This window comes from Corythoichthys intestinalis, chromosome 8, assembly GCF_030265065.1.
Source record: "Corythoichthys intestinalis isolate RoL2023-P3 chromosome 8, ASM3026506v1, whole genome shotgun sequence".
NCBI lineage: Eukaryota > Metazoa > Chordata > Actinopteri > Syngnathiformes > Syngnathidae > Corythoichthys > Corythoichthys intestinalis.
Window position 1 is genome coordinate 43,406,174 of NC_080402.1, and position 27,575 is coordinate 43,433,748.

Here is a 27,575-nt window from a genome sequence, read left to right on the forward strand (position 1 = left end):
CTTGCGGCATTCCAGTGTCTTTGCCTAGACTTCCTATGAAATTCTACAATAGAGATCAACCATGGAACAGTGAAATATTTCAAAGTGCCCAAAACAGCCATTGGACAGCGGAAATATTTAGTTTCCTCTGATGTCTATCTTAACAGGACAGAAAACCCAAATTGCTGTGGTGCTCAGCCTCAATCTAGCTTTCCATCAGACACAAGTCGTGGCAAACATGATGTTTACCTTGGTTTGACAATCATGTGCAGGATAACGTTGTCAATTAGGATATAAATAATAACTAATGCCTGATTTCTTGTCATCAGATGCTCATTACGTGCAAAATGAGATGCAATACACAATCACATCTGTACTTCTTGTCAGTGACATTTTGATTCAACAATATTATCATATTGTAGGTATAGTTTGGAGAAGATTCGAAGTGCATCACACTGAGAGCTTTTTAGTGCTACATTTGAAGTCAAAGTAAGTTTAAAAAGGTGGCAATTTGAACAATATTTTTATGACAAGTGTCACCAAAATAATAATAATAATACAATTTTTTTTTTTTTTTTTTTAAACGTGTCAAAATGTCATAAAATATTGGGCTATCGCAATATACCTCACTAAGGCTCGTATTTTGGTTTGGAGCATTTGATATTTAGAATATTGAAAAGTTAAGTAGCTTTAGCTTTGATTGAAGTTCTGAGGTTTTTTTTTTCCAAATAACATTATTGAATACAGTTTTAACTCTGAAATTAAATGGAAAAAGTTAGTTATGTAAAACTGCGTTGGCGTTGACCTTGCATTATTTTTTAACATTACTTTTCATAACCTCTGATGACACTTGAGCGGGTTTGCAAGACAAATTCTGTTGAAAATGCACAGAATGTCATTTTTCAAGCGAGTGGGCATGTAGGACCAAAAAGTATGCAGGTAATTGCATACTACGGCACGGTGTGACGCACCATCACCAATTTCAAATCCGCTCGTTTGCAAAGCAGTTTGACTTAATCGCAAACAACTCAACAACCACATTGAACAAAAATTTCAACCATATCACTCACATTTTGATCTATGTTATGCAAGGGCATAGGTTTGCATAGGGACGGTAGGGACATAACACTAACAACTTTTCAGATTGCTCAAATTGTCCCCACCAGGCCGCGGACCGCTACCGGTCCATGGCGCATTTGGTACCGGGCCACACAGAAATAATAAATGATTTTAACGACTGCGTTTTGGCCGATTGACCTTGGCCTGTGCCGCTTAACACACCAAAATCCCTGTATACTCTTGATATACAACTACAGAATGGGAGGTCGTCATAGAAATGCATTGATTGGACTGTTAGCAGTACATCTTGTTTTGTATATCTATGTGTGCTTGGCCTCGATAATAACGAATGACGTAGGTCGTCGCCCATCACATTTGTTCCCGGAAATAATTAGCCCCCACACTAGAATAACTGAAAAACAGATGTCTTTGGACAGATTTTTTACGGGGAAAAGGGAATCTCACGAGCCAGAAGACGAGCCTGCAACCTCAAAGAAAACAAAGTCTATGCTACTTCCCAATCACTAAAGACCCACGAACTGCGAAGGAGTGGATTAGTGACCCATATGTGAATAAACCGAGTGATTCGAGCATGTCTGTACAACAGGAATATCAGCTTGTAGAGATCGCAAATCACGGCGACCTTAAACGTACATTTAAGACAACAACACTACCGAGGTTCTGGATTAAAGTCATTTCGGAATATCCTGACATCGCTAGGAGAGCACTGAAACAAACGAAACAAGCTCAGGCCTCCCACTGATTCAGCGGGTCAGTTGTATTTTCCCTGCACTTAACACGACGGAGCTACAAAAAAAACGTTATTTTATTTTTGTTGGCATGCGCGTAACGTTAAAAGTGACTACAAATGTAGCGAATCCAAAGTATACACTACAAAATTTCTTTAAAGAACGGAATATTAACTTACGTTTTCTATGTTAGCTGCACACAACAACTGCACGCAGCTCTCTCACTTAACAACTTCGCCGTGTCGTTAAGCATTAATTTACACTATTTTCGTGTTGCACATGTATGTTTATGATATAAATAGTTTTTTAGAACCGTTGGATAACATTGAGAGTCCAACTGAATATAAAAGAGGGCTTTTTTTTCACCGCCACAAAAGCTTTGGGAGCAAAATTTTATAAGGGTCCAAAATTTGACAGAACACCAGTTCGTAAAAAAAAGACCCAAATCACACCGGTCCGTGGTGCAAAAAAGGTTGGGGACCCCTGTTTTAAACCACCTCATTTTCATTATCGAATGAGTTCAGATATATGGGTAATTTAGATTGTTTTCCCATATGTTGTAAGGATAGAAATGACCCTACCGAGTGAATTATTTTCATGATAATTTCAGACTTACATTTACCCTTTTTCAATTTCAATTCAATTGTGCCAGTCCATTTATCCCCCTCAAATGTACGTTTGATTGGCTGATGACTTGAATTTATTTAAAATGTAGTTATTTAATTTCCAGATTATTTATTTGAAAGTATTTTTATTTCTTAGCATATGTAGACATTTTTCCCAGATAATCATAAATTAATCATACATGGTGTGTATGTAGTACACAAATAATATCAAATAATAATAATAATATACCGCGGATGAAAATTTAATAATGTAATAACTGTACATTAATTATAGTCGAGGTAAGAATATTTGTCGCCGTTGTTACGAGCAACCTCCATTGCCTCTTTGAGTTGACTCTTCATTCTCATCGAGAATCGGTAAACCCAGAGGGCACCAAGAAGCAACAGGAAGGCGAGCACCATCAGGGAGCCGAAGATAAAGAGGTCCTCAACGTCCTCAATCTGGAGAGACGTTAAGCATAATGGTCTCCATTTTCCCCAGGCATCCTCCACATAACCAGACATGAAGGTGTTGGCCGGACATGGCCGTTGGCTTGGTGTAGGTGTCATCGTAGAAAATATTTTGTCCAGAGAGCTAAGCGCCCAGTCCACAAGCTCCATTTTACAGCAGGTCTGACCCGGCACTCTCGTTGCAGTGGCAGTTCAGTAACGTGATTTTGCTGGAGGGCATATCTTTAGAGCATTTTTATGTCTTATTCTCTGACCCTGACATTTAGTCATCCTTTGCTGTGAGAACAACACATCTGTGATGTGTGTGCGCTGTGCAGTTATGACTGATTTTGGTCAATGTAATGTTTTATTATGTTTTCTTTGTACATTTTTTTGAAGTAACTCAATTAATTTATATTCGGAAGCGCTGCATCACATGTATTCCATAAGCGAGCCCCAGTGTTCGTAATCGAGAACGATTTCAATGTTGTCCTAGTAGCCTGATAGGAAAACAATCTGTTTCCTCTCAAGTCGTAGGAGGTTTCTCTTAGTTGGAACAATGCTTGCAGGTTAGTCGGGAGACTGTTTGCGTGGGCCTTGTACATCATTTGAGCAGTTTTTAAGTTAACCAAGTCATGAAATTTTAATAGCTTGTTTTGATGCGTGCCTCCTTTTCCTCAATCACTTGTTAGAGCTTCTCGTTTTCAGCGCGCATCAGCTGTAATACTTTTATGACTTCCCGATTCTGGCTTTGAATCACGTTCAGAGACGCCTCCAGGTTGGTCAGAGAGGCTAAAGAGGCCTCTATTTTCTGGATGGAGGATTTGACTTCATCCAGATCCTCAGGTTTCAGAGCCTTCCGAGCCATACTTGAGACGTATTTTTCAGGCTGAGCGCTTATCAGTCAACATAGGAGCGTGCCCTTCAGGAGCTCAGAATGTGCGTCTGCACAGCTCAAGCAGTGGGAGCAAAATGACAAATCGTCACAAGTGACGAAGGATCAAGCAGCGTTAAGTGATGCCACCGCTCAAATGGTCCCAAAAATCATCACGGAGCTCCGGGATTACGAAAGGCTCGCTCGAGGAAACCGGGCAAGGGAGGATGATGACTAATCTTCTGAAGTAGATACAGCAGACGCGAGCCTCCATGACTCCCCCGGCCTTCCCTCCCTACACCTACTTGGACATCAACTGATACAATGAACCCACTCAAATTGACAATATGTAAAATTCCATGGCAATCAATGACTTTTAAACGATATGTGAAAACCAAAAAACGGGAAAAAAAAAAAAGAAAAAAAAAAAGAAGATTATAACTGGACCTTAACATAAATATGCTCTCTGTGCGTCCCTGGCTGTTGGGGGACGGGTATCGATAAGCATTTGCTTTTCCCGTCTTTCCTTTGTCTGTCATCGTCTTTCTTTCGGGCAAAATTCCACACTCTGAAACTGTCAGTGATTTTGATGATGATGATGATGACAATGACAATAAATTCATTCATTCATTCATTCAAGAAGATTTCATTTTTTGTTGCGTTTTGCTCTGCTTGTGGACTAAAGCAGTTATGTTTCTAAATAGTTAAGATATTATTAATAAGTCTGTATTTATTGTGTATGTTAATATAATTGGAGTTATGTTCAAATATTGGAATTTGAATTTGTTAATAAAATGCAGACATTTTTAGTAGTTTCTGAAAACAAAGGTTTGAATCGAACGGTGTATCAAGGAGTGTCTGAAAACAAAGATTTATTTTGTGTTGATCATTCAGCCTATCAATTAATTAGGTTCATATTGGTGACAAATGTAGCCCTGACCCCCGTTCACCCAATCTGTTTGGTCTTATTAATGTCCCGGCCCCAGCAAAAAATGTATATGCAGGTTATCGTCCCTACCAATGTTGAGACCAAACCTACGCCCTTGATGTTATGCATTATAAACAATACGGAAACAAATGAAAGTCCATAGAAGGTCAGCTTTTAAGATTTGTTGGGCTGTTGAAAAGATTCCCGGTGAATACATGAAGATTATATTATGGTTTGACCCTTGCACGAAATTAACTCTCAATTTCGTATTGGAAAGTTCATTTTAAAAAATTAAAAAATTACTTTGATATGCTTCTACACTAATATTAAACAAATACAGTGAGGAGCATAAGTGTTTGCACCCCTTGTGATGTTACAAGTTCACCCACTTAGAAAATAGGTATAGGTCTGAAATTTCAATCATAGATGCATTTCCACTCACAGAGATATAATCTAAAAAAGAATCCAGAAATCACATTGTATGATTTTTTAAATAATTGATTTGTAATTTCCTGGGGTTTATACAGTAAGTATTTGTACCCCTGAGAATCAACAATAATTATGACAATCAAGGAGTTGTAAGTCTACCTTAAAAAATGTCCACCTCTACCCCATGAGTAACCACCCACCCACCACCCGTTTGAGCTCATCATTGCCACTTCTGCACCCCAGAGTCAGTCATAATCCAACTGCTACCATGGGTAAGACCAGAGAGCTTTCGAAAGACACCAGAGAAGAAATTGTTGAGCTCCACAAAGCTGGAAAAGGCTATGGGACAATTGGAAAGCAGCTTGGTGAGAATAAATCAACAGTTGCAGCAATTGTTAGAAAATGGAAAAGGCTAAACATGACTGATAATCTACCTCGTACTGGGGCTCCATGTAAAATCTCTCCTGATGGGGCATCACTCATGATGAGAAAAGTGAGGGCTCAGCCTCGAACTACACAGAAGGAGCTAGTCAATGACCTGAATAGAGGCTGATGCACAGTTTCAGTAGAACACTACGGTGCAATGGTTTAATACCATGCATTGCTCAGAAGGTTCCCCTGTTGAAGCCAGTACATGTGAAGGCCCGTCTTAAGTTTGCCAGGTACCATCTGAATGATGCAGAGGTATAATAGGAGAAAGTCAAGTCAAACTCATTGTGTGTGGAGGAAAAAGAAGGATGAGTACAATCCCAAGAACACCATCCCTACTGTGAAGTATGGGGATGGAAACCTCATGCTTTGGGGCTGCTTTTCGGCAAAGGGGACAGCACGACTGTATAAAACAGAGCATGAATGGTGAAATGTATCGTCAGATTTTGAGCCACAACCTCCTTCCCTCAGTCAGAGACTTGAAGATGAGTCGTGGCTGGATCTTCCAACAGGACAATGATCCGAAGCACACAGCCAAGCTGACCAAGGAGTGGCTACGTAAAAAGCATATCAAGGTTCTGGGGTGGCCTAGCCAGTCTCCAGACCTCAATGTAATAGAAAATCTTTCAATGGAGCTGAAATTTCATGTTTATCAACGACCCCACCGAAACCTGACAGATCCAGAGAAGATTTGTGTGGAGGAATGGGCAAAAATCCCTGTTTCCATATGTGAAAACCTAGTGAAGAACTACAGAAAGCGTCTGACCTCTGTAATTGCAAACAAAGACTTCTGTACTAAATATTAGCGCTGATTTTCTCAGGAGTACATATACCTAAGAACCCCAGTAAATTATAAATAAATTATTGAAAAATCACACAATGTGGGTTCCGGATTTTTTTCAATATTATGTCTCGATAAGTGGAAATGCATCGATTATTTAAATTTCAGACCTCATCAACTCAAGTTGGAATCTTTCAAAATTGTCTAAAATTCTGTTTAATAAGACAATAGAAAATATTTTGGATATTTGGATTCATTTTTAGAGGCGGACATAACTGAGATGATCAAACAGATCATCTTTTTTTGAAGACACACAGATTAAAATTGGATTATGACCTAAACAGTTTCAATATTAACCAGTAACAACAACAGAACCCACAAAACAAGGAAGCAATAAACAGAAAGTGTACAGTACATAGTGTCTTGCTATAGGGTGTCTTGTCCACTACTGTGTGTATGTTGCCATGGCAATATGAGAAGAGGGCTTGAGGTGTCATGTGATGATGCGCATGAGCTGCTATTATTAGAAAATGTTGGTGCACGCGTGGCTCAAATGTGACGATAACACTCAGACGAAGCTCAAGAGGTGCAATAACATGCGCCACTGGTCTGTTAATGTGAAGCGAGCCTATTTGTATGGGAGAGAGAGTTAACGAGTGAAAAACAAAAAGAACGAGACCTCTACCTCTAGGTCATCTAGGGAACGGGCCAAGCTGAGGCGTTTGGAACGTCCAAAGGAGCGTCTGGCTGAGGAGCGCTGCGGGAGCGCAGGGAAACCCATTGTCAAACCTCGAAACCGGCCACCCTGAGGACAGAAAAGACACTCCAGGTAAGAACAGCAGAAGACATGAACCAAGATGGAATCAATGAGGTTACCAACAATCTGTTGTAGAGGGGAATCATAAAAAGGCATCCTTCCATGCCCTTAAGAAAGAACATGCAAACAGGCAAACATACCCTGCTCAGGAAATGAATGTAAAAACACTTTGTGCTCGTTTGCAGAATTTACGTCATATCAAAGAAATTTAACCTACACAGTTATTTGATTCACATTGTCAGATTGTCTGGGATTGTCAGATTACTTGATGTTTTGGCAAACTGGGCAAGAAATGTTTGTGGGAAGGCCTGTTTTGTTCCAACATGTCTCAGTACACAAAGCAAGGTCCAAACAAGGTACACTTTGGTGACGTTGATGAGGAAGAACCGAGAGACCTTACCTCAAAAGCATTCCATATCCAGATTTCAAATCATGTGTCCGATTCAGAAAAGTACACAAAGGATACATAGGAATGCACAAACTGATGTGACCATAAAAATATTCAGTCATCCCATAAAAGACTGCGCACAAACAGTCACGCAAACATTTTAAAACCATCTGGAAATGTGTGTTGCATATTCTCCCTTGATCTTGACAAATGGGCACTGGCACACCTCTCCAATTTCTTAAGTATCTCACCTTCTGGAGTTCTATGTCAGAAAACACTCTCTCCTCGATGTTGCCAAATCTCAAAACATAGGACTTTCAGCCTTTTCATTTTTAATGCTTTATGGTTCCTGTCTAACTTCCTGCTTTCTTATCATGGTTACTTCTTGGTCAACAATAATCACCTTGTTTTTTTTCCTCTATTTATATTCATTGAACTATTGTTTTTACCAGTCAAAAGCCAAATTGTTCTCCATCCCTTTACTGTCCAACTTGACATACAAGTCACCCCGGTTTAGCCTGTGCCTCCTCTCCTCTTCCTGCTCATTTTCCTATTTCTTCCTACAGAACCTCATCCCTTTTGAGCTTGCCCACCAAGTCTTTTTCCTCCCAAAAGTACTCAGAATACTTTTCTCTATTGCCGTGTGATAGATTTTTTTTAATGCATCCAGTGGTGCTGTAACATAACACTAGCCAATCTAAACAGAAGCAGCACAGATGAATACAGAACATATTTTTTTCTCAGTTGTAAAGATATGAAAGTCAAAGTAATAACAGGTACAATTATGTTCAATTTGACTACAATTCCGTGTGTTGCGTCATCGCTGAGACATCAGCTTTGCATTAGCTTCAACGATAAATGGAAAACAAACACTCATCTACAACAAGTCATACACGGGCTTCTTACCCTAAATGCATAAATTCAAGTGTTACACGTATTTCGGTTGTTTGTTTACAGGTGGAAAACGCTGTTAGGCAAGGGAAGACAACTAGATGTGCCTCACAACAACACTTAAGTTAATGGATATATAACAAGACTAGGTGCACGTACATTTTACCTTGATGATGGAAGGCTCGATTTCTGCTCCACCTTTGTTAATATTGTTTCTAATGATTTTATAAATTGTGATAGATTGACCTATTTTGCACATGCACCAATTGTTTTAAATAAAACAAGAAATGGAATCATGTTGTCCAAAAGTTTTTCTGCAATAAAAAACAATGACATACTATTTGTGTTTGCAGTGGGGCAAATAAGTATTTAGTCAACCACCAATTGTGCAACTTCTCCTACTTGAAAAGATTAAAGAGGCCTGTAATTGTCAACATGGGTAAACTTGAACCATGAGAGACAGAATGTGGAAAAAAAAGAAAATCACATTGTTTGATTTTTAAAGAATTTATTTCCAAATTAGAGTGGAAAATAAGTACCGGTATTTGTTCACCTACAAACAAGCAAGATTTCTGGCTGTCAAAGAGGTCTAACTTCTTCTAACAAGGTCTAATGAGGCTCCACTCGTTACCTGTATTAATGGCACCTGTTTTACCTCATTATCGGTATAAAAGACACCTGTCCACAATCTCAGTCAGTCACACTCCAAACTCCACTATGGCCAAGACCAATGTTGAAGGACACCGGAGACAAAATTGTAGACCGGCACCAGGCTGGGAAGACTGAATCTGCAATAGGTAAAACGCTTGGTGTAAAGAAATCAACTGTGGGAGCAATTGTTAGAAAATGGAAGACATACAAGACCACTGATAATCTCCCTCGATCTGGGGCTCCATGCAAGATCTCACCCCGTGGCGTCAAAATGATAACAAGAACGGTGAGCAAAAATCCCAGAACCACACGGGGAGACCTAATGACTTACAGAGAGCTGGGACCACGGCTAACAAAGGCTACTATCAGTAACACAATGCGCCGCCAGGGACTGCCAGCTGCCAGACGTGTCCCCCCTGCTGAAAACCAGTACACGTCCAGGCCCGTCTGCAGTTCGCTAGAGAGCATTTGGATGATCCAGAAGAGGCCTGGGAGAATGTGTTATGGTCAGATGAAACCAAAATAGAACTTTTTGGTAGAAACACAGGTTCTCGCGTTTGGAGGAGAAAGAATACTGAATTGTGTCCGAAGAACACCATACCTACTGTGAAGCATGGGGGTGGAAACATCATGCTTTGGGGCTGTTTTTCTGCAAAGGGACCAGGACGACTGATCTGTGTAAAGCAGGGGTCCCCATCTGCCGGGCCGCGGACCGGTACCGGTCCGTGGCGCATTTGCTACCGGGCCACACAGAAATAATAACTTAATAACGACCGCATTCTGGCAGAATTAACCCTGTGCCCCTGCTTAACACACCAATATCCCTGTCTACTCTAGACATAATACTACGGGATAGATTAGAATGTCGTCATATAAATCCATTGATTGGACTGCTAACAGTACATCTTGTTTGTGTGTATATCTATGCGCGCTTGTCCTCGATAATAACGTATTGCTAGGCCGTGGGCACAGCACATTTGTTCCCGGAAATAATTAGCCCCCACACGAGCAAAGATGACTGGAAAACAGACGTCTTTGGAGATATTTTTACGGCGAAAAGGGCACCTGACGAGCCTACAACCTCGAAGACCCACGAACTGCGAAGGAGTGGATTCGTGACCCGTTTGTGAATAAACCGAGTGATTCGAGCATGTCTGTGCAACAGTAAGATCAACTTGTAGAGATCGCTACTGACGGCGACCTTATTGAACATACATTTGAGACAACATCTCTACCGAGGTTCTGGATTAAAGTCATTCTGGAATATCCTGACATCGCTACAAGAGCATTGAAAACCTTGCTACAATTTCCAACATCGTATCTTGGTTAAGCGGGCTTCTTAATTAATGTTTAATGACAAGGCGAAGTCGTTAATGGTGAGAGCGGTGTGAAGTTGTTGTGTGCAGCTTACATAGCAGTATGTATCTGAGGAGAACTTTTCTACAAGCCCTTCCATGATCAAACATAATATTCCTTTCTTTCAAGAAAGTTTGTAGTGTTTACTTTGGAATCGCTGCATTTGCGCAATTTGCGGCTATGTTTAACGTTACTCGCATGCGCAGAACCGCATCGTTTTTTTTTTTGATGGGTTGCAAAATTTGTCAGAACCCCGGTCCGTGAAAAAAAAAGGTTGGGGACCCCTGGTGTAAAGGAAAGAATGAATGGGGCCATGCATCGAGAGATTTTGAGTGAAAATCTCCTTCCATCAGCAAGGACATTGAAGATGAGACATGGCTGGGTCTTTCAGCATGACAGTGATCCCAAATACACAGCCAGAGCAAAAAAGGAGTGGCTTCGTAAGAAGCATTTCATGGTCCTGGAGTGGCATAGCCAGTCTCCAGATCTCAACTCCATAGAAAATCTGTGGAGGGAGTTGAAAGTCTGTGTTGCCCAATGACAGCCCCAAAACATCACTGCTCTAGAGGAGATGTGCATAGAGGAATGCGCCAAAATACCAGCTACAGTGTGTGAAAAGCTTGTGAAGAGTTACAAGAAACGTTTGGCCTCAGTTATTGCCAACAAAGGGTACATAACAAAGTATTAAGATGAACTTTTGGTATCAACCAAATACTTATTTTCCAACATAATTTGCAAATAAATGTGATTTTCTGGATTTTTTTCCACATTCTGTCTCTCATGGTTGAGGTTTACCCATGTTGACAAATAGAGGCTTCTCTAATATTTTCAAGTGGGAGAACTTGCACAATTACTGGTTGACTAAATACTTATTTGCCCCACTGTATAAGATCACATTCCACAGAACTTACTCTTCTAGCTGTTCATCTTGGTTATAGTTTGTTTGAGAGATAATTATTCAAAACAAGCCAGACAAACTTGTATCTATTGAAAATAAAAGATTATAACTGTCTCTACCAAGAGTGGGTTTTGGGAAACCATTGCAAATAAAGGCTTATAATTGTCTCTACTGAGAGTGGGTTCTGGAAAATGTCAATTCACCTGCTACAAATATTTAAGTGCCAGCTTTGGTTCAGACTCTGAACGACTTTGCTGTAATGAGGACATGGGTCCATTTACATTATCCGTTTCCCCTTTTTTCTCCCACTGATATGTTAAATTCCACATTAGACACAGGCATTTGCATGTGCAAACCACACATTCACAAAAAAATGGAAGACATGGAAAAGTATACTGTGTCTTTATACTGAAATGTCCAATTGGATGAATTGCATGGTGTCTTCTATTTATATTAATTTAGCACTTCATTGCATTAACTTTGTCCAAGTCGTGTCAGCTGGGACACACATGATCCATCACGATAGAATACAGTAGATGATAGCTGAATGAACTAATGTTTTTACAGTACGGCCCAAATAATTAGATTTTTTTAAAAATTATTATTTTGGCAATTTAACATAAAAGACGAAACAAACAGATTTTATTAGTTGTCAACACAAATTGACATATCTCAAGCAGTTCCTTGTTGTAACTTTGCTGATTAAGATTTTCATCCTATTAAAACAACAAGCTTTCCATGACATTCTTAATTTTCTGAGTAGTACTGTACTTTTTCAGTAGCAAACCATTAACTGATATGACTAGACAAAAACTGGACAGCTGTTCCATTTAGTCATAAACTGCCGCCTAAAATGTGTATGAGATTACTCACCAGTCATCAATGTTTACTGTTCAAAGCCATCAAATGATGACGTAACCTGTAAACCAAACAGAAGTCTTCTGTTGCCTTTGCACTTCCACACAACACCCTCAATTTTGTATGTTCTTTTGTGGTTGGCTAATTAAGCTACTGTCCTCTCATAAATGTCATTACCCTGATTTGCCCGTAGTGCAGGAAAGAGAATGTAGTGATAGACCCCTGCGTAATTATCCCCTCCGACTAATGATTAAATGAAAACCAAGATGTGACTACCACGCAGAATGCCAGTGAGTGTAGCGTTAACATCAGATCCGTAGTATGTTTCTGGAAATTTATTTGTCTCATAATCTCAGCTAAAGGTTCCAAATTTAGGAGGGAAGGTGGTATCATAGTTAGTTTGTAGGCCTATTCATGAAACTGATCTGTCTGACTAAAACACACACATAAACACAAGGGTTAAGGTACAACTGGATTATAAAGGTGCTAATGGTGCAGAAAGATATGGCACAAAATGTTATACTCTGTGACATGACAATAATATTTCAAATGGTCACACCTTTAAGATAAGGAAGCAGTGCCACCATGTGGTATTGAAGAGTAAATCACAACTAGTTACTTTACGGTTGTTAAAAAAAAAATCAATAAATAAATGTGACTACTCTCCGCAAGAAGGACATTGATCTAAAAGTCATTGTCCATCTTCCTGTGACCGTCTGGAGGATCTCTGTCTAACCATCATCCCCCAAGGCCTTGAAGCACTTCCTCTGATTGTAACAAGGGGTCCCTGGGACAAGGAGGAAGAAACATGCTTGTTCAAGTATCAGTGCAGAGTTATTTATATATTTTACCTTTCATATCACTAACCAAAATCTCATGCGTCTAAATTTGGTGAATTTACACAAGTGGATGTTGTAGTTTTATATTAATGAATAATATAAAGCAGACATGTTCAAAGTCCGGCCCGGGGGCCAAATGCAGCCCGTGGTCAAATTTCATCCAGCCCGCAGCCTCTGTCATAAAACCCATAATGTCTGGCCCGCACATAGACTTAATAAATTGAGCAGCATATGAAGTAGCTTACACTAAATGCTGTTCCTCATTTACCAACTAGAGGGGAGCAGCACTCTGAGTGACATCACTCCGTGTGACGCTTTACCGCCAATTTTCTAAAATGGCAACAATAAACACAAAAAGGAAAGTTGACTGTGAGGGCCGGCGCTTCAAGGGTAGGTGGAAATTGGACCACCGTATTGGCCCGAATATAAGACGGTGTTTTTTGCATTGAAATAAGACTGAAAAAGTGGGGGTCGTCTTACATTCACGGTCTAGACATTATACCCATTCACGACGCTAGGTGGCGTCAGATATCATTGAAGCGATGTTCTGTCATGACAGATCTCAGCTACTCTCAAGTTTAACCAGTTTGCATTATTTTATTGCAATGTTTTTCCTTATTCAGATTCGTTTCAAGACTACAGTTATAGTTAGACTTCACTTTGATGCTTAATGCAGTTATTGCAATTTTGTTGTTTTATCACAATAGATTGGTTTATTTTAGGGCTGTCAAACGATTAAAATTTTTAATCGAGTTAATTACAGCTTAAAAATTAATTAATCGCAATTAATCGCAATTCAAACCGTCTATAAAATATGCCATATTTTTCTGTAAATTATTGTTGGAATGGAAAGATAAGACACAAGATGGATATATACATTCAACATACCGTACATAAGGACTGTATTTGTTTATTATAACAATAAATCAACAAGATGGCATTAACATTATTAACATTCTGTTTAAGCGATCCATGGATAGAAAGACTAGTAGTTCTTAAAAGATAAATGTTAGTACAAGTTATATAAATTTTATATTAAAACCCCTCTTAATGTTTTCGTTTTAATAAAATTTGTAAAATTTTCAATCAAAAAGTAAGCTAGTAGCCCGCCATTGTTGATGTCAATAATTACTTACACGATGCTCATGGGTGCTGAAGCCTATAAAATCAGTCGCACCCAAGCGCCAGCAGAGGGCGGCAAAACGCCATAAAACACAATTAACAAGTGGGCATTTCACTGTACTGTCATTTAAATCTGTCTGAGCGGGGCATGTGCGTTAATTGCGTCAAATATTTTAACGTGATTTATTTAAAAAATGAATTACCGCCCATTAACGTAATAATTTTGACAGCCCTATTTTATTTACATTTCGAAAACCAGAAGCCATTCATTTACGAATGTGATTGCACTTTAGTTTACTTATTTAAATGTTCAGATATTAAAATTTGAGGCAAAATAACATGCTTTTTCTCTCAAATATATTGTTATAATCATTTGTTTCAGATGTACTGTAATTATTTTCTGTATAAAAATTAATTTGGTGTTCAAAAAGTCTTTTTGTCAAACTTAAGTCTTGAAAAAGATGGGGTCGTCTTATAATGAGGGCCGTCTTATATTCGGGCCAATACGGTATTTCTTTACTGAATTACGCAAACTGTGTATGCCTCATTTGCCAGAAGAGAGTGGCTGTTAAAGAGTTCAATGTCAAGCGACATTACCAAATGAGACAGGTGACATGTACGAAAAGATTGCAGGGAAAGAACGCTACGAGAAATTGAAGCAACTTGAAGCTAGTTTGTTCAAGAAAAAAAAGTTAAGTGAATATTCAAGTGCTTGTGATATGCATGTTTCAAATGAACCAAAACACATGATTAAGATTGTTGAAATTATGATAAAAAAGCAAATGTGAAACAGAATGGCTTGCTAAAATTTGTTTAAATACATTGTTGTTGTACGTAAAGAACCTCAGCCAAGGCCGGCCCCCAACATTTTTACCACACCAAATCTGGCCCCCTTTGCAAAACGTTTGGACACCCCTGATGTAAAGTGATGACATTTGAAATGGCTTGCTTCCGTCATTGATGTAATGTTTACGGTTCCCTTCAAACCTTTTCGGTTTGTTTTGCAAGGTTTCCACACGATGATAAAAGTGGTGTCAGTGTGTGCCCTTGTGAATAATTATCACAAATCCAATTAATCCAGGAATATACACATGAGGAAAAAAATACAATTGTGTCAATCAAAAGTGAGCATTATTTTCAACGAGATCCATGTATTAAATGCCTTTAGCACTTTGGAAGCTACAGTATATTACTGGTAATTGTTGTGACTAGGGATGTCCCGATCACATATTTATGCACCCGAGTCCTAGTCACCTGATTTTGAGAATCTGCTGATAGTGAGTCCCAATCCGATACCGGGGGGAAAAAATGGTTGTTTTTTTTTTTTTTTTTTTTTTGGTTTTATTCGAACAAAAGTTCAAAACATGTTACAGTGCTGTACTTAAGTTTTTAAAGTACTTCCTCTTCTGCTTTTCCCGGGGTGTGTTGCAGAGTATAAAATGTAGGAGTGGGAACCTCTTGGTACCTCACGATACGATACAATTTGAGATACAAAGCTCACGATAACGATGATCTGACAATATGGCGATACAACGATTATCGATACATTGCTCAGGAAATCATTAAAGGATATTCTACAAACAACTAATAAACAGAAAAACAAGCTTCTGCTGTAAATTGGAATGAGTTTATCACTTGTAGACGTCCAATCCATTTGAACTGTGAGGGTGGCAGCAAATGAACATTTGTTCATTCGCTGCCATCCCTCCCACTTCAAACAGATTGAACTATGGCTGTCAGTGGCAGCCAACGCCAGGCAATGAGGTAATTTTGGGCCATTTAAGGTCATTTACCTGTTGATTTTCAGTTACTTCCTGTTGATTTTGGAAGGAAGTGACCCATAAAATACCCAAACGAAGAGGCAGTGACTCAAATTAAACAGGAAATGACCTGTAAATGCCCTAAAATGAACAGCAAGTGACCATTAAATGCCCTGAAAATCGGACAGAATGACTGTGAATGCTCTGGTTTCGAATGAACGAACGTTCCCAGTCTAAATGGAATGGGGTGTCGAGCACCGTCAATGTACCCCTAGAGTTAACTGAGACACTATTATGATGGCAGATTTTGGTAGCAACTTGTTGGTTCCTTTTTAATTTTTTTTCAAGACATTGACACCTTTTTAAAACGATATCTCGATTCTTGGCAGGAGCATATCGATAACCTTTTGGGAAACAAAGTATCACGATATATCACCATTTCGATATTTTGTCACACCCCTAAAAAAATGTATATCTTTTTGTATCTTTTGGTAAAGCCATTGTATTTCTGGATTATTTTGTTACTTTTTAGCGCTTTAGAAGTGAATGTACTGTATAGGTATATGGCCCGTATATTTATTAGGCCCGGAAAAAAAACCATCATTGCGATTTTTGGGGGGGATTGCAATACATTAAAATTAGAAGACTTTTCACCAGATAACTAGCGCTGTTTGGGATAGGCCGGAATGATATTGGAAAAATTTAAAATTGCGATATATATTGCCAAGGCTACACTTACTTTTTCAATAGCGTACTGCACGAATGCTATTTTTAGACCATGACGTTGCATCATAAAGTGGAAGTCTGACGTTACAGACACACCATCGCATACAAACCATTATATTTCCGCTAGTTTTCTCTGGTAATCTTTCAAAAACGAACATGCCGATCAAATTAGAAACGACTCTAGACATTACGACCGTCCACATATGAAAGATGTTTTCTTCATACGTTTCCCGAAACCAAAGACTCAAAGGAAAAAATGTGAACAATGGATCAGCTTGTGCAGACGTCCAAAAGACCAGTTTAACGCCAGCAAGGTGAAGTCATTCACCTACAAATGACAATCCCGACCCATTGCCTGCCACAGCGTCACCCAAAAAGGTAAACCATTTTGAATTTTTTACTTATTTTTTAGCGTGGCGTTTTGCCGTGGTGCTTCTGTCTCACAGTGAATGACCCGAAAAATATTAAAGTGGTACCTGACTGCCGCCGTTGTTACCTTTTCTGTTGTAAAGAAACAACTTTAGTAAGGGGTAAGTGTAAATAAATTAATAAAATTAAGATCTGTTATTGATGAAAAGAATTAAAAGTGTTCGTTGGCTGTCACTGAGTACAATTTGCGATCGCTACACAAAACTAACAATATAAATTTCCCCAAGAACAGTCAAAAACGTTAGACAACCAGAGGATATAATATATAAGAAAGACAGGGCATATAGGGGAAAGGATAGCTTGTTGAAACAGGAGAACGTCATTGTCGGTGGCGTACGGAAAAAGGTGTGGATCAGCTCGGCTCTTTTTCTTTTTTTTACTGAACATTTGTGTGTTCTTCCACATCTTTGCCAGTTAATTTGGCACCAGGGACATCATTTTTGGACAGAATTGGTAGGTTTAGCTCTGTAAACATCTCCTTCGTACACTATTTCCATTCATTTACTGTTGGGGACAAACTGTAGCATGTCCTCCCTTAGCAACAGTTGCTAACGTCATGAATATTAATGAGCTGAAGTGACGTGTAGCGTGCGGTACGCCTTTGGTTGCAATGGTGCACTTAACTTTTTTCTTAAGCTGCACCAGCACAAATTGTAGACACACCCATATTTTTCATTGCATCACCTTTAACACCATATTTTTAATCACCTTTCAGAACATCCATATCATTTAGAGGAGTCCACTCAAATTCACTCACGCTGCCGAGAACAGCTTCTCACTTACACGATGAGTTGCCAGACTGGGCTACCGTTCGTGTAACAAGCTAAACGATGATTAACCCATTTGTGACTTTGATTGGAGAGCTACTGAGGCTTTGCTGGCAAGATCAAAGCTACAAACCTGTCAATCATCGTTAAGTTTAAGTACTGCTTATAAGGAGGGATGGTGAGAGGCCATACGAGCATGAAGCAGAAAAACAAATATATTCTTTTCATCAAAAACCCTATCTTTACACCAGGGCCGGACTGGTAATCTGTAGCTTCTGGAGGATCACAGAACGGCCGCCAGTCGTCCAGAGGGCCGCCATACATACATCACTGTTTTTATCCCTCGTATCCTCTATGATTATCTACAGTTCGCATCCAATCCGACAGGTGGCAGCAATGCGCCTGGCTGTTAACCGCCAATCTGATAGGAGAAGAATGAAGAAAGCACAGAGTAGCCTACTCCTTGTGGAAGCAAAATAGCGACGAGCGTGGATTAACATTATGGATTGTGGTGGCAAAAAAAGAAAAGAGAAGGGTGGCGCGAAGAAGGTTAGAGAGAAAAAAGTGAAGAAACTCGAGAGCGAAACATCGAAATATCACAAGTTGACACACATGTCCGCAAGCAGCAGTCTGGCTGCAATGGCCACGCCGGCTAGCAACAGCCCAGCCCCTTGCGATGGTGAGAGTGGGAGGGCAGCCGCTCTCACGTGCAGCCGGTGCATAGAGACAACAGACGAGGGAGAGGGTAATGATAAGCTGTTGGAAGTTCCCCAGACAAGCGCAGGGCAAGTTAGTAGATGAATAGGGTTACTTGCTAGGTATATTGGCAATTGTTATCCACCAGGTAGATTCATTTTAAATTAAATAAAAGGGAATTAAAGGGTAAGTGCCAGCTAGTCCATGTCCCCGTTTGCAATCGTGTCAAGTTACAGTATGCTAGTCCTACTATCCCTCTCCTAAGAAAAAATATTTTAGCTGTAAAACAACATATGAACACACAGCAGTAATATTAGTTCAGAAGAAATATAACAAAATATTAATAAAATGAATGGTAGTTCAATTTATATGATATATATTTTTAATCATTTATATATCGTTTTGTTTTCTGGTTAATAGTTTCCAATGACGGTTATGTATACAGGATTTGTCTTAAAATTAAATTGAAATTGTTAATTTCTCAGTGAGTATTCAAGTTAAAATGTATAATAATGCAATGTGTAGTTCTTCATAACCGCTTCATTTTTCTCTCGAAGTGCACGAAACTGATGCATTTTCCAATACAATAGAAAAAAAAAATTCTCCCAGGGAGGGCATGCCCCCGGACCCCGCTAGAGGGTCTGTGTTTCCCTTCGTACAGCGATTCTTGTGGGCTGGGCTGAGTCAAAGTCCAGGGCTGCTTTTTAGTTCCAGTCCGCCCCTGCTTTACACCCGATACGAATCTCTGAAAAATGGCGCGATCAGCCTGATTTCCGATCACGTGATTGGATCGGGGCATCCCTAGTTGTGACTGATGAGTTCTTAAGGAAAATGCCAACATTGAATGTGACATAAATTGTACTTTTTTTGTTGTTGTTATTTTACTGCATCAAGTTCATTCACTCCAAAATGCTAAAACATTATTAACGAATGCTTACTTTAAGAACTGTATGTTGCAAAGTTGACATTACACACACTTTTTGTGTAATGCAAATGGTGTACCGCCAACCGTGTGTCCTGCTTCTTTTTATGTTAATAAAAAAAATGTCAGTTGTCTTGTACATTCACTTCAAAAGTAGCCTGCTTGCAATTTTTTTATGTAACACTAGTCTGAAACACACTCCAGTTGTACTCATTACAGTGTGAAACAGGTGGTTTTCAGGTCGAGACATATGTCTAGCTGGTGTGATCTGATACTAGAAGAGGAGAATGAATAACTTATCAAACTAGTGGATGGTCAAGTTCTGTGCTCCCATTTTCCAAGATGGTACAGAGATGTTTGGTGAGAGTCCAAACAGGTTAGGAAACTTTCACACAAATGGAAAGTTTCACATGTCAGTGAGAAAAGCACCTTAGTCAGAGAGCAATAGAGTTAAATAGAAGACAGAAGGAGCTACAGGGAGCATTGGCATGAACACGGATAGATTTATAACACCAATAAAGTGCCCTTGGACAGACTCTAGTCAGTATTTCCGCAGCAGCTCAATGTGACTACAGTACCTGCTGTTAAGGCTTCTCAGCACATAGTTAGGACACAGTGGTGCATCAAGTTGTGGATAGATAGAATACATTCAGTTGAAAAAGTAACAAGCAACAAAAGGCATTCATGGGAAATGTGTTTTAATGATTGGTTTTTACCTTTTTCTCTGCATCTTTTGAACCACCACGCTTCTTTTCTGTTTCACTCCTATCTCCAGCACCAAACACTTTCTTTGCCCACTCATCTTTCTGAGCAGTCATCCGTTGGCTGTTGGTCTGAACATGGGAAGGAGGTGGAGGCTGGGTCCCCCCAGGTGGCGGCAGGTGGTCTCCGCGGACCAGCGGTGCCCGGTAACGGTCAGCGGGGATCTTATTCATGGGCGGAGGCAGGGTGCTGCAATTAGCTGACGACCACCCGTCCGTGGATTCGGCGTATGACTCCTGATCGCTGCTCAGGCCGTGGAGGTGGTGGTGTTGCTGATGCCAGTCTCTCAGCACATGGACTGGAAGCCAACGCTGAGACTCCGCCCCTCCTCCAGCCCCTCTCTTGTCTCCGCCCCCGGCAGCTCCTACCCACTTTCCCTGCGAGTAATGGTGCGGCTGGACCCCTCGACCGTGTCGAGCTGCTACGTCACTGTGCGTCAGTGGAAGAGGATGAGGGAGGTCAGCCAGGTATGATTCATGGCGGTAGTGGCTACTCCTTATAGCGGGCGGAGGAGGAGGCGGGTGGGAGGCAGTAGCTCCAAGGGTGGGGCTCCAACCCTGCTGTGAGGAAGGTGGGCTGTCCCAGTGGCGCGGCCCAGAGACATGATTGTGGTTAGGAGGCCCTCCGAGGTCAACCAGGAGCACTCTGTTGCTCTTCTCTTCAGGTAAAAAGTTACCAATGCCACTATCACTATTACTGCTGGTGCTGTGGTTCTGCTGGGCATCGTTATCTGGATCGGGAAAGGCTCGGACGCGTACCCCCTCGATGTTGTCTCCCATGTCCCGGTAAAGTACAGACACGAAATGGAGGAGAGACTGAGAAGTGGGTGGGAATTCCAGGCATCCTCCTGTGTCTTGGTCAGGGGTACATTCAAAGCCAAACCTCCTGGCCACTCCCAAATGCACCTGAGGAAGACAAGAAAACAGTTGAAGCTATCGCCAAAATACTGCATTTTCTTACACAACTTTTACAAGTTTTTTAAACATAATTACTGTGATGTTTAATGGTCTATATCATTAAAGGTAAATTAAGGCCACATTTAGTAAATGAATGCAGATGGTCAACAGCAATGAATAATACTATAAAGTTTTGTTAAGAAATGCATGGTGTACCCCACCAAATGCCTATAGACGCCAATCACGTGACGTCACAACTCCGCCCTCCTGACTTGTGCTGCCATATTGTCCGTCAGCTCATTGTGTTTACATATTACCGCTACGTACATTCCTCCTATTACTGCGTGTTTTTCTGCTTGTCTAAGGAATCACCACCTAGTAAACGAACCCAAAAACCTTCCTGACAATCGTTAACATTGATTAATCAAAATGGTGAAGGGATGTGTGGCGGTTGGTTGCAGTAAAAGAGAAAATAAACGGTCATTTTAGTAGTTGTTGTGTGCCCATTGTTAAAAGGGCAAATCTCGAAAGCAGCATGGTTTGTTTATCTCGGTCCATGATGCGTTTGTGTCGACAGCGGCGAAAACATCAATATGATGCCAACACGATCGCAGACCTCATCAGACGGAGACTACGAAGCTCGTCGCCACAGCAAGAAGGTGAGCGCAACAACAGGTGTTGTGCCGAAAAACAGCCGCCCTGCGTGAAATGTCCCCCCTGACGGCAGCGCCCACACGGAAACGATTTTCTTGTACCGTGAATATGTATTATTTTACCCTGCTTGAATAAAAATAGAAATAAATGTTATACCTGTGTGATTGTCATTGGGATATGGTCGTGAAAACCTGTAGACTAATACATTTCTGATCAAAGATGGTTATGTGGCCCAGTCCACGATTTGTTACTAAAATACATTACTAATATTTTGTGTAATTTAATTATTTAAAACTGATCTTACAGTCGTAAATCCATTACTGTAATGCGTCCATGAAAACATTTGATGTTTTCACGTCAATAAAGCGTTATAAATAAGCGCTTCCGGCAGGGGGAACATTTCACGCGGGGCAGCTATTTTTCGGCATACACCGGCCCGTTGTCGATCAAATTTCATTTTACAATCGTGACAACGGTGACGCTCAGCTGACCAAATGTCGGCTTATATTCGGGCCGGTGCCGATTTTGGGTACCCGACTCCTCATCGTGACATAAACTGGAGTATGATTGGAAATTTTGTGGTCTCAGGACGAGCTCTGACGCACGGGACAGGACCAGAAGGGAGGAAACATCAGTTTGGGCATCAGATATGGATCTGACGACTGGATCGACCGAAGCTTTTCCAAATAATGGCTTTTATGCAACTCATCCAATGAGTTTCCTACATCTGAAAGCACCGGGGTTTCCATAATTTGCAAGTGAATCCACCTTTACAAACTACGATCACTGACAATACGACACACAATGACGGACAATATGGCAGCACAATACAGCGATCACGTGATTGTGTGACGTTGGTGATTGGGGTCTAAAGTTAGCTGGGATAAAAAATAAATAAATAAATTGGATATTATTGGTAAATACATAGTACAGAGCTATCCAAAATATTCAAGCTCTGTCTCTTCTCACACCTGGTGGTGGCACAGGTCAGGATCCACAATGAATACGTGGCAAGAGGTCCTCAAGCCTCCTTCTTCGTATCGTCCCCTGCTGATGTGAAAGTCTTCATCTGTGGCCTGCATTGTGACCAGTCCAAAGAATCTTCGGTCATCAGGACAACAGGCACTGAACGCAAGTTTTTCTGCAGGATACGTGGCAAGGATCTGCCCTTTGTCACCACACAGGCGCACACTGTCATGCATGACCTAGCAAAAAAAAAAAAAAAAAAAAAAAAAAAAAAAAAAGGAAAGTGTGCTTTTTAAATTCAATAAAAGATACAGACATACAGTCCAAGAAAATACAGCATTACATCACGATCCATTTTTCACACCCTAATGTTTTAATATTTATTGTTTGTATGTATTGAAGCAAGTAGTTGTTTGAACGTTTATCATTACTATAAATTATGTCAGATTATAAATTATCTAGAAGTTAAGGCTTTACTCAGATTAAATAATATGGTTTGGGTAAACATTTTTGTGTTTAAATATGCAGTGTGTAAGTATCTTCTATTTATAGCAGAGGTGCCCAAGTCCGGTCCTCGAGAGCCCCTATCCAGCTTGTTTTCCATGTCTCCCCCCTTGAACACACCTGAATCAAATGATCAGCTCATCAGCAAGCTCTGCAGGAGACTGATAATGATCCTGATTATTTGAGTCAGGTGTGTTGGAGGAGGGAAAAATGGAAAACGAGCTGGATAGGGCCTCTCGAGGACTGGACTTGAGCACCCCTGATTTATAGTGTCAGTTGGACTGTAAGCTTCAACAAAGAGAGAAAAATAGCTTTAAGCAGTGGTTCTTAACCTGGGTTCTGTGAGTCAGTCTAAGGGTTTCAGTGAAGGTTAAGACACGCAGGGCCGTATTTTTGGACTCTGACTGAATCTAGGCAAAGTGGCATTTTAGACCAGGTTTTCGACTGGTTTAGTCCCCAATTTACATGCTTTATCCCAAGTCTTTCAACCTAGATAAACTAGTCTGCTCAGTGGAAGGTTGACTCTCACTTGGTAGGCGGATGTACAACAGACCTACATGTAACATGCACTGCTTTTACATTATTTTTTTTTTGTTTTAAATCAACATTCGCGCCACATTTTACGCAACCAAAATAGTATGTGAGGAAGGTTGTGATACAATGAGAATGTTGACATGAAAACAAAAATAGAAAGTGTGAAATGAATCATGTTTAATTTCATTTTCCAAAGTGAAAAGTGAATCAAAAGGCAAAATTTGTTGTAAATTTACACTGTTTACTGGATTTGTGAGAAGATTCATGTGTGTCTTTTTGTTTAACATAAAGACCACAAATTTGATCATCATTTTGTGCAGGGTTTTTCATTACATTTGATATCATTTGAGATGTAAACATGACAGAAACTGCACGGTTAAGGTTAATGCAACAAAGCAGGTTTAATGTTGAACAAAACAAGATATATTCCTCCTAATTTGAATGAAAAATTATGAGGTACGTGCATTGGGCCACTCAGTCTTGGTTTAGTGGTCTGATGATGCTGAAGGCATAAAGATAAAAACACACATTTTGGCCTGTTTAAAAACATGCGGTCAAAATGAGAAAAAATTTGAATGGAAATTCACTTGGGTTTTAGCTTGCTAGCTTACATATATTGATTTTGAATTTGAAATTAAAAAAAAGATTTTTCCAATTCCAAAGGGTTTGGTCAATGGACGTGTGAAACTTACGGGGTTCTGTACCTTTAGCAAGGTTAAGAACCATTTGCTTAAAGCAAGCCTTCTGTGCTTCTTATTTAGAGAACAGAGCTAACAAGAGGGACAGTAGGAATACTTTAACTATTCTATAACCTGTTACGTGAATGTGCCTAAAGTGTGTGGGGAAGTGAAACCATTAAAAAATGTATATTGTCCGTATACCCTGTAATAAAGTTCACTCTAAAGGACAATTAAAACCTGTTTTTTCCCCTTCAAATCTATATGCCAACAATACAATATTGAATATATTGTTTAATGATAAATATTCAAGCTAACCTTCATGAGGACCAGGGAGTGGATCTTTTGCTCTGCTCTGAGGCGTCTCATGCATCCTCTAATGGCTTGCAGGCTGTCACTCTCGAGGCTGGTGCCGGTAGAGGCCAGCTCAATGGAGCCCAGGTAGCCAACAATCATGCCCACATTGACGATATCCTGATTTGGATCTAGAACCAAGTCCCGCCCATTACCAACATCCATGTCTTGTTCTGGGTGGTGGTGAAGGTGGAGATGTCGAAAACCAGAATCCAGGAAAACCGAGTCATCGCTTAGAACTTGGGCCAACTCCTCCTCAGAGAGAAGGACTGGGTTGCTCTGGGAGCGGGAGGTGTTTCGACATGGGGGATATTCTGGATCAGACAAGGGACGTTGTTTGGAAGATGATGTGTGTCCTGGTCTGTCCTTGTCGGAGCTACTTGATGAGTGGCTAGAATTCTCAAAGATCATATTAAAAATTCCTCCCGACTGCAGCTCTGCGACGACCCGCTCAGCTCGGTTGATGCCGAGCTGCTTTGAATCCATTTTGGGTCTTATCCAGCCCCCACGAGCGCCACTGTTGGTCCTGCTGTTGTTATTGTTGTTGACACTACTGTCGTAAAGGCCGTCCAACTCGTCGTCACTGGAGCATGAGTCCAAATAAGATGCGGCCATAGTGCTGGTGCTATGGTGACGGCTGCCAGCACTACGTTGCTGGTGATGATGTCGCCTGTGACGTTCTACTTCACCAATTACCAGCTTCAAGACGCCAGTGCAGCGTCCAATTAGTTTGACCACATCCTCATGGGATGCCTTGGAGACATTGATGTCGTTGACTGACAGGATGTGATCTCCTGAACGCAAGCTTACATAATCTGCCGGGCTGCCTTTTAGGATGCAGCTAAGCACACAAGGACTTTGTCCCGAGAGTGTAAAACCATAACCCGTCCTCCCTCGCGCCACCTCAACAACCCGGATTCGCCTCTGTTGGCCAGAGCGAGGTGGAGGAGATTGAGGCCGGTTAACCTCATTGCCACCATGAGGACGTCTTCTTGATGATGTATCCACTTGCTTGAACATCGTGCCAGAGGATTTTCTCACACCTATTTGTTTAGAACATTTCAGTCAATGCCAAGCTGGAGCGGCCAACCTCAGTCTTCTTGTCAGAAAGCTCTACCATGGAGTGGCAAATACAGCAGAGGGGTGAAAGTTTGGACTCAGCTCTGGCACAGCCGTACTAAAGTAGAGCCACCCATCATGATGGTACTTTCCAGTTCACAATTTACCTGCAGAAAGGACAAGACAATATTTTAGCTCACATTTGCTGGGTCTCTTTATTGACCAAGAACTTGCTAAAATCCAAGATGGTGACAAAAACATATGACTACAAGGCCTTGCAGTACAAATAGAACGTCCCTGCAGTCATAACATTTGTGCAGAATCCACAAAAAATATCCTTTCAAGGTCACAGAAAAATCAAGAATTCGAACTGATGTGCATGGCATCAGATTTCTGCATATTTTGTAAGAATTAGGTTTTGCTTTGCTTTTTTTTGTGTATGTGTTTTATGATGCCAATAAAGATGATAATTGAACTGGGAAAAAAACTTGTAATTTATATGGACACTGTCATGGCTGCTCAGAATAATACAATATGATAATAACAAATGAAGAATCCTTTTTATAACGATTGCTATACTAATAATGCAGTTTTTCAGCATGGGAGAAGGAGCAGAGGTCCCCCTGTCAATACCCTTCAGTTTCAGCCGGAATTTTACAGCTTTGTGGAGGTACATTGCCACAAACATGAGATCTGTGACTGACCTGAGCAAAGTGCACATGCAGGACTTTAAACTCATTTTTATAAAGCTTGCTCTTGTAAAAATGTAGATTTTTCAGCATGGGATCGGGAGCAGAGGTCCGCCTGTCAATACTCTCCAGCCTTGGTCAGAACTTTTCAGCTTTGTGGAGTTACACAGAGAATTGCCGTAATTTTCAGACTGTAAGGCGCACCTGACCATAAGCCGCCACCCACCAAATTTGACACGAAAACGGCATTTGTTTATAGATAAGCCGCACTGGACGAAAAGCCGCAGCTGTCCTCACCGTTTTATGGGATATTTACACCAAAAGATATTAACCGGTAACACTTTATTTGACAACAGCATCATATGACTGTGATAAAACAAAATGAACAACCATGATGCCTTAAACCAATTGGCTGCAAAGCTTCATTGCTTCAAGAAGCTTCATTTGGCCATCAATGCTCCCTTGGGTGAGACAGTCAACCTCTGCTGCCACCTGGTGTCAACACTGTTGGTTGTCCAACATGCCTCCAAGCATGCATTGCAGCACTACAGATGTAAATAAAAATAAAAATTCCTGTTCTATGTGTTGAGAGAAATGGTGGAGGAAATGTTTTGTATTCATAAATGTGTCCTCAGTTGATGTGGAAATAATGCTCCTATTGCTTGTTATTATTGACATATTAACTTTTCGCCACAAGATGGCAGGATGGGACTTAATTGTCTAAAGTGCTACTTTTATTACTTCTTCTTGTTTGACTTTGATGACTTTGATTTGTGGGATTGCCTGTGAAGACAGCAATGAGAGAGGATGTATCCGCATGTCGATGGAAATTAAACATGCCAAGTTTTGGCTAAAAGACAACTTATTCTCCGTCAATTCTTCCTACGAATGCAACGTTGAGCTGCAACCATCTCAACGGGTAATGGGTCCAGGAGTCATTCGAAGGTAAAGTCAGTTTCCACCGTGTAGAAGGTCGCGAAGGACAGCGTGCTCACGGACTGCTGATTAGTGGAAAAAGCTAACAAGCAACATGGATCCACGAGGAACAAGTAGGTTACCTCGACTGGCATTTGACGG

General features: G+C 40.5%; 1 protein-coding gene across 3 annotated transcripts in view; it reads right to left on the reverse strand.

Annotated features, from left to right (window-relative positions):
- Window positions 1-27,575, reverse strand: part of rgs12b (regulator of G protein signaling 12b) — a 139,295-nt gene that overhangs the window by 98,629 nt on the left and 13,091 nt on the right. For all 3 annotated transcript variants that reach the window (XM_057842719.1, XM_057842720.1, XM_057842721.1), the window contains exons 2-5: window positions 24,715-25,976; window positions 22,687-22,920; window positions 20,120-21,070; window positions 6,969-7,088 (exon numbers count right to left, since the gene is read on the reverse strand). In XM_057842719.1, the coding sequence (XP_057698702.1) occupies window positions 6,969-7,088; window positions 20,120-21,070; window positions 22,687-22,920; window positions 24,715-25,770 (2,361 nt within the window). In that variant the 5' untranslated portion in view covers window positions 25,771-25,976. The remainder of the gene's footprint in view (window positions 1-6,968; window positions 7,089-20,119; window positions 21,071-22,686; window positions 22,921-24,714; window positions 25,977-27,575) is intronic.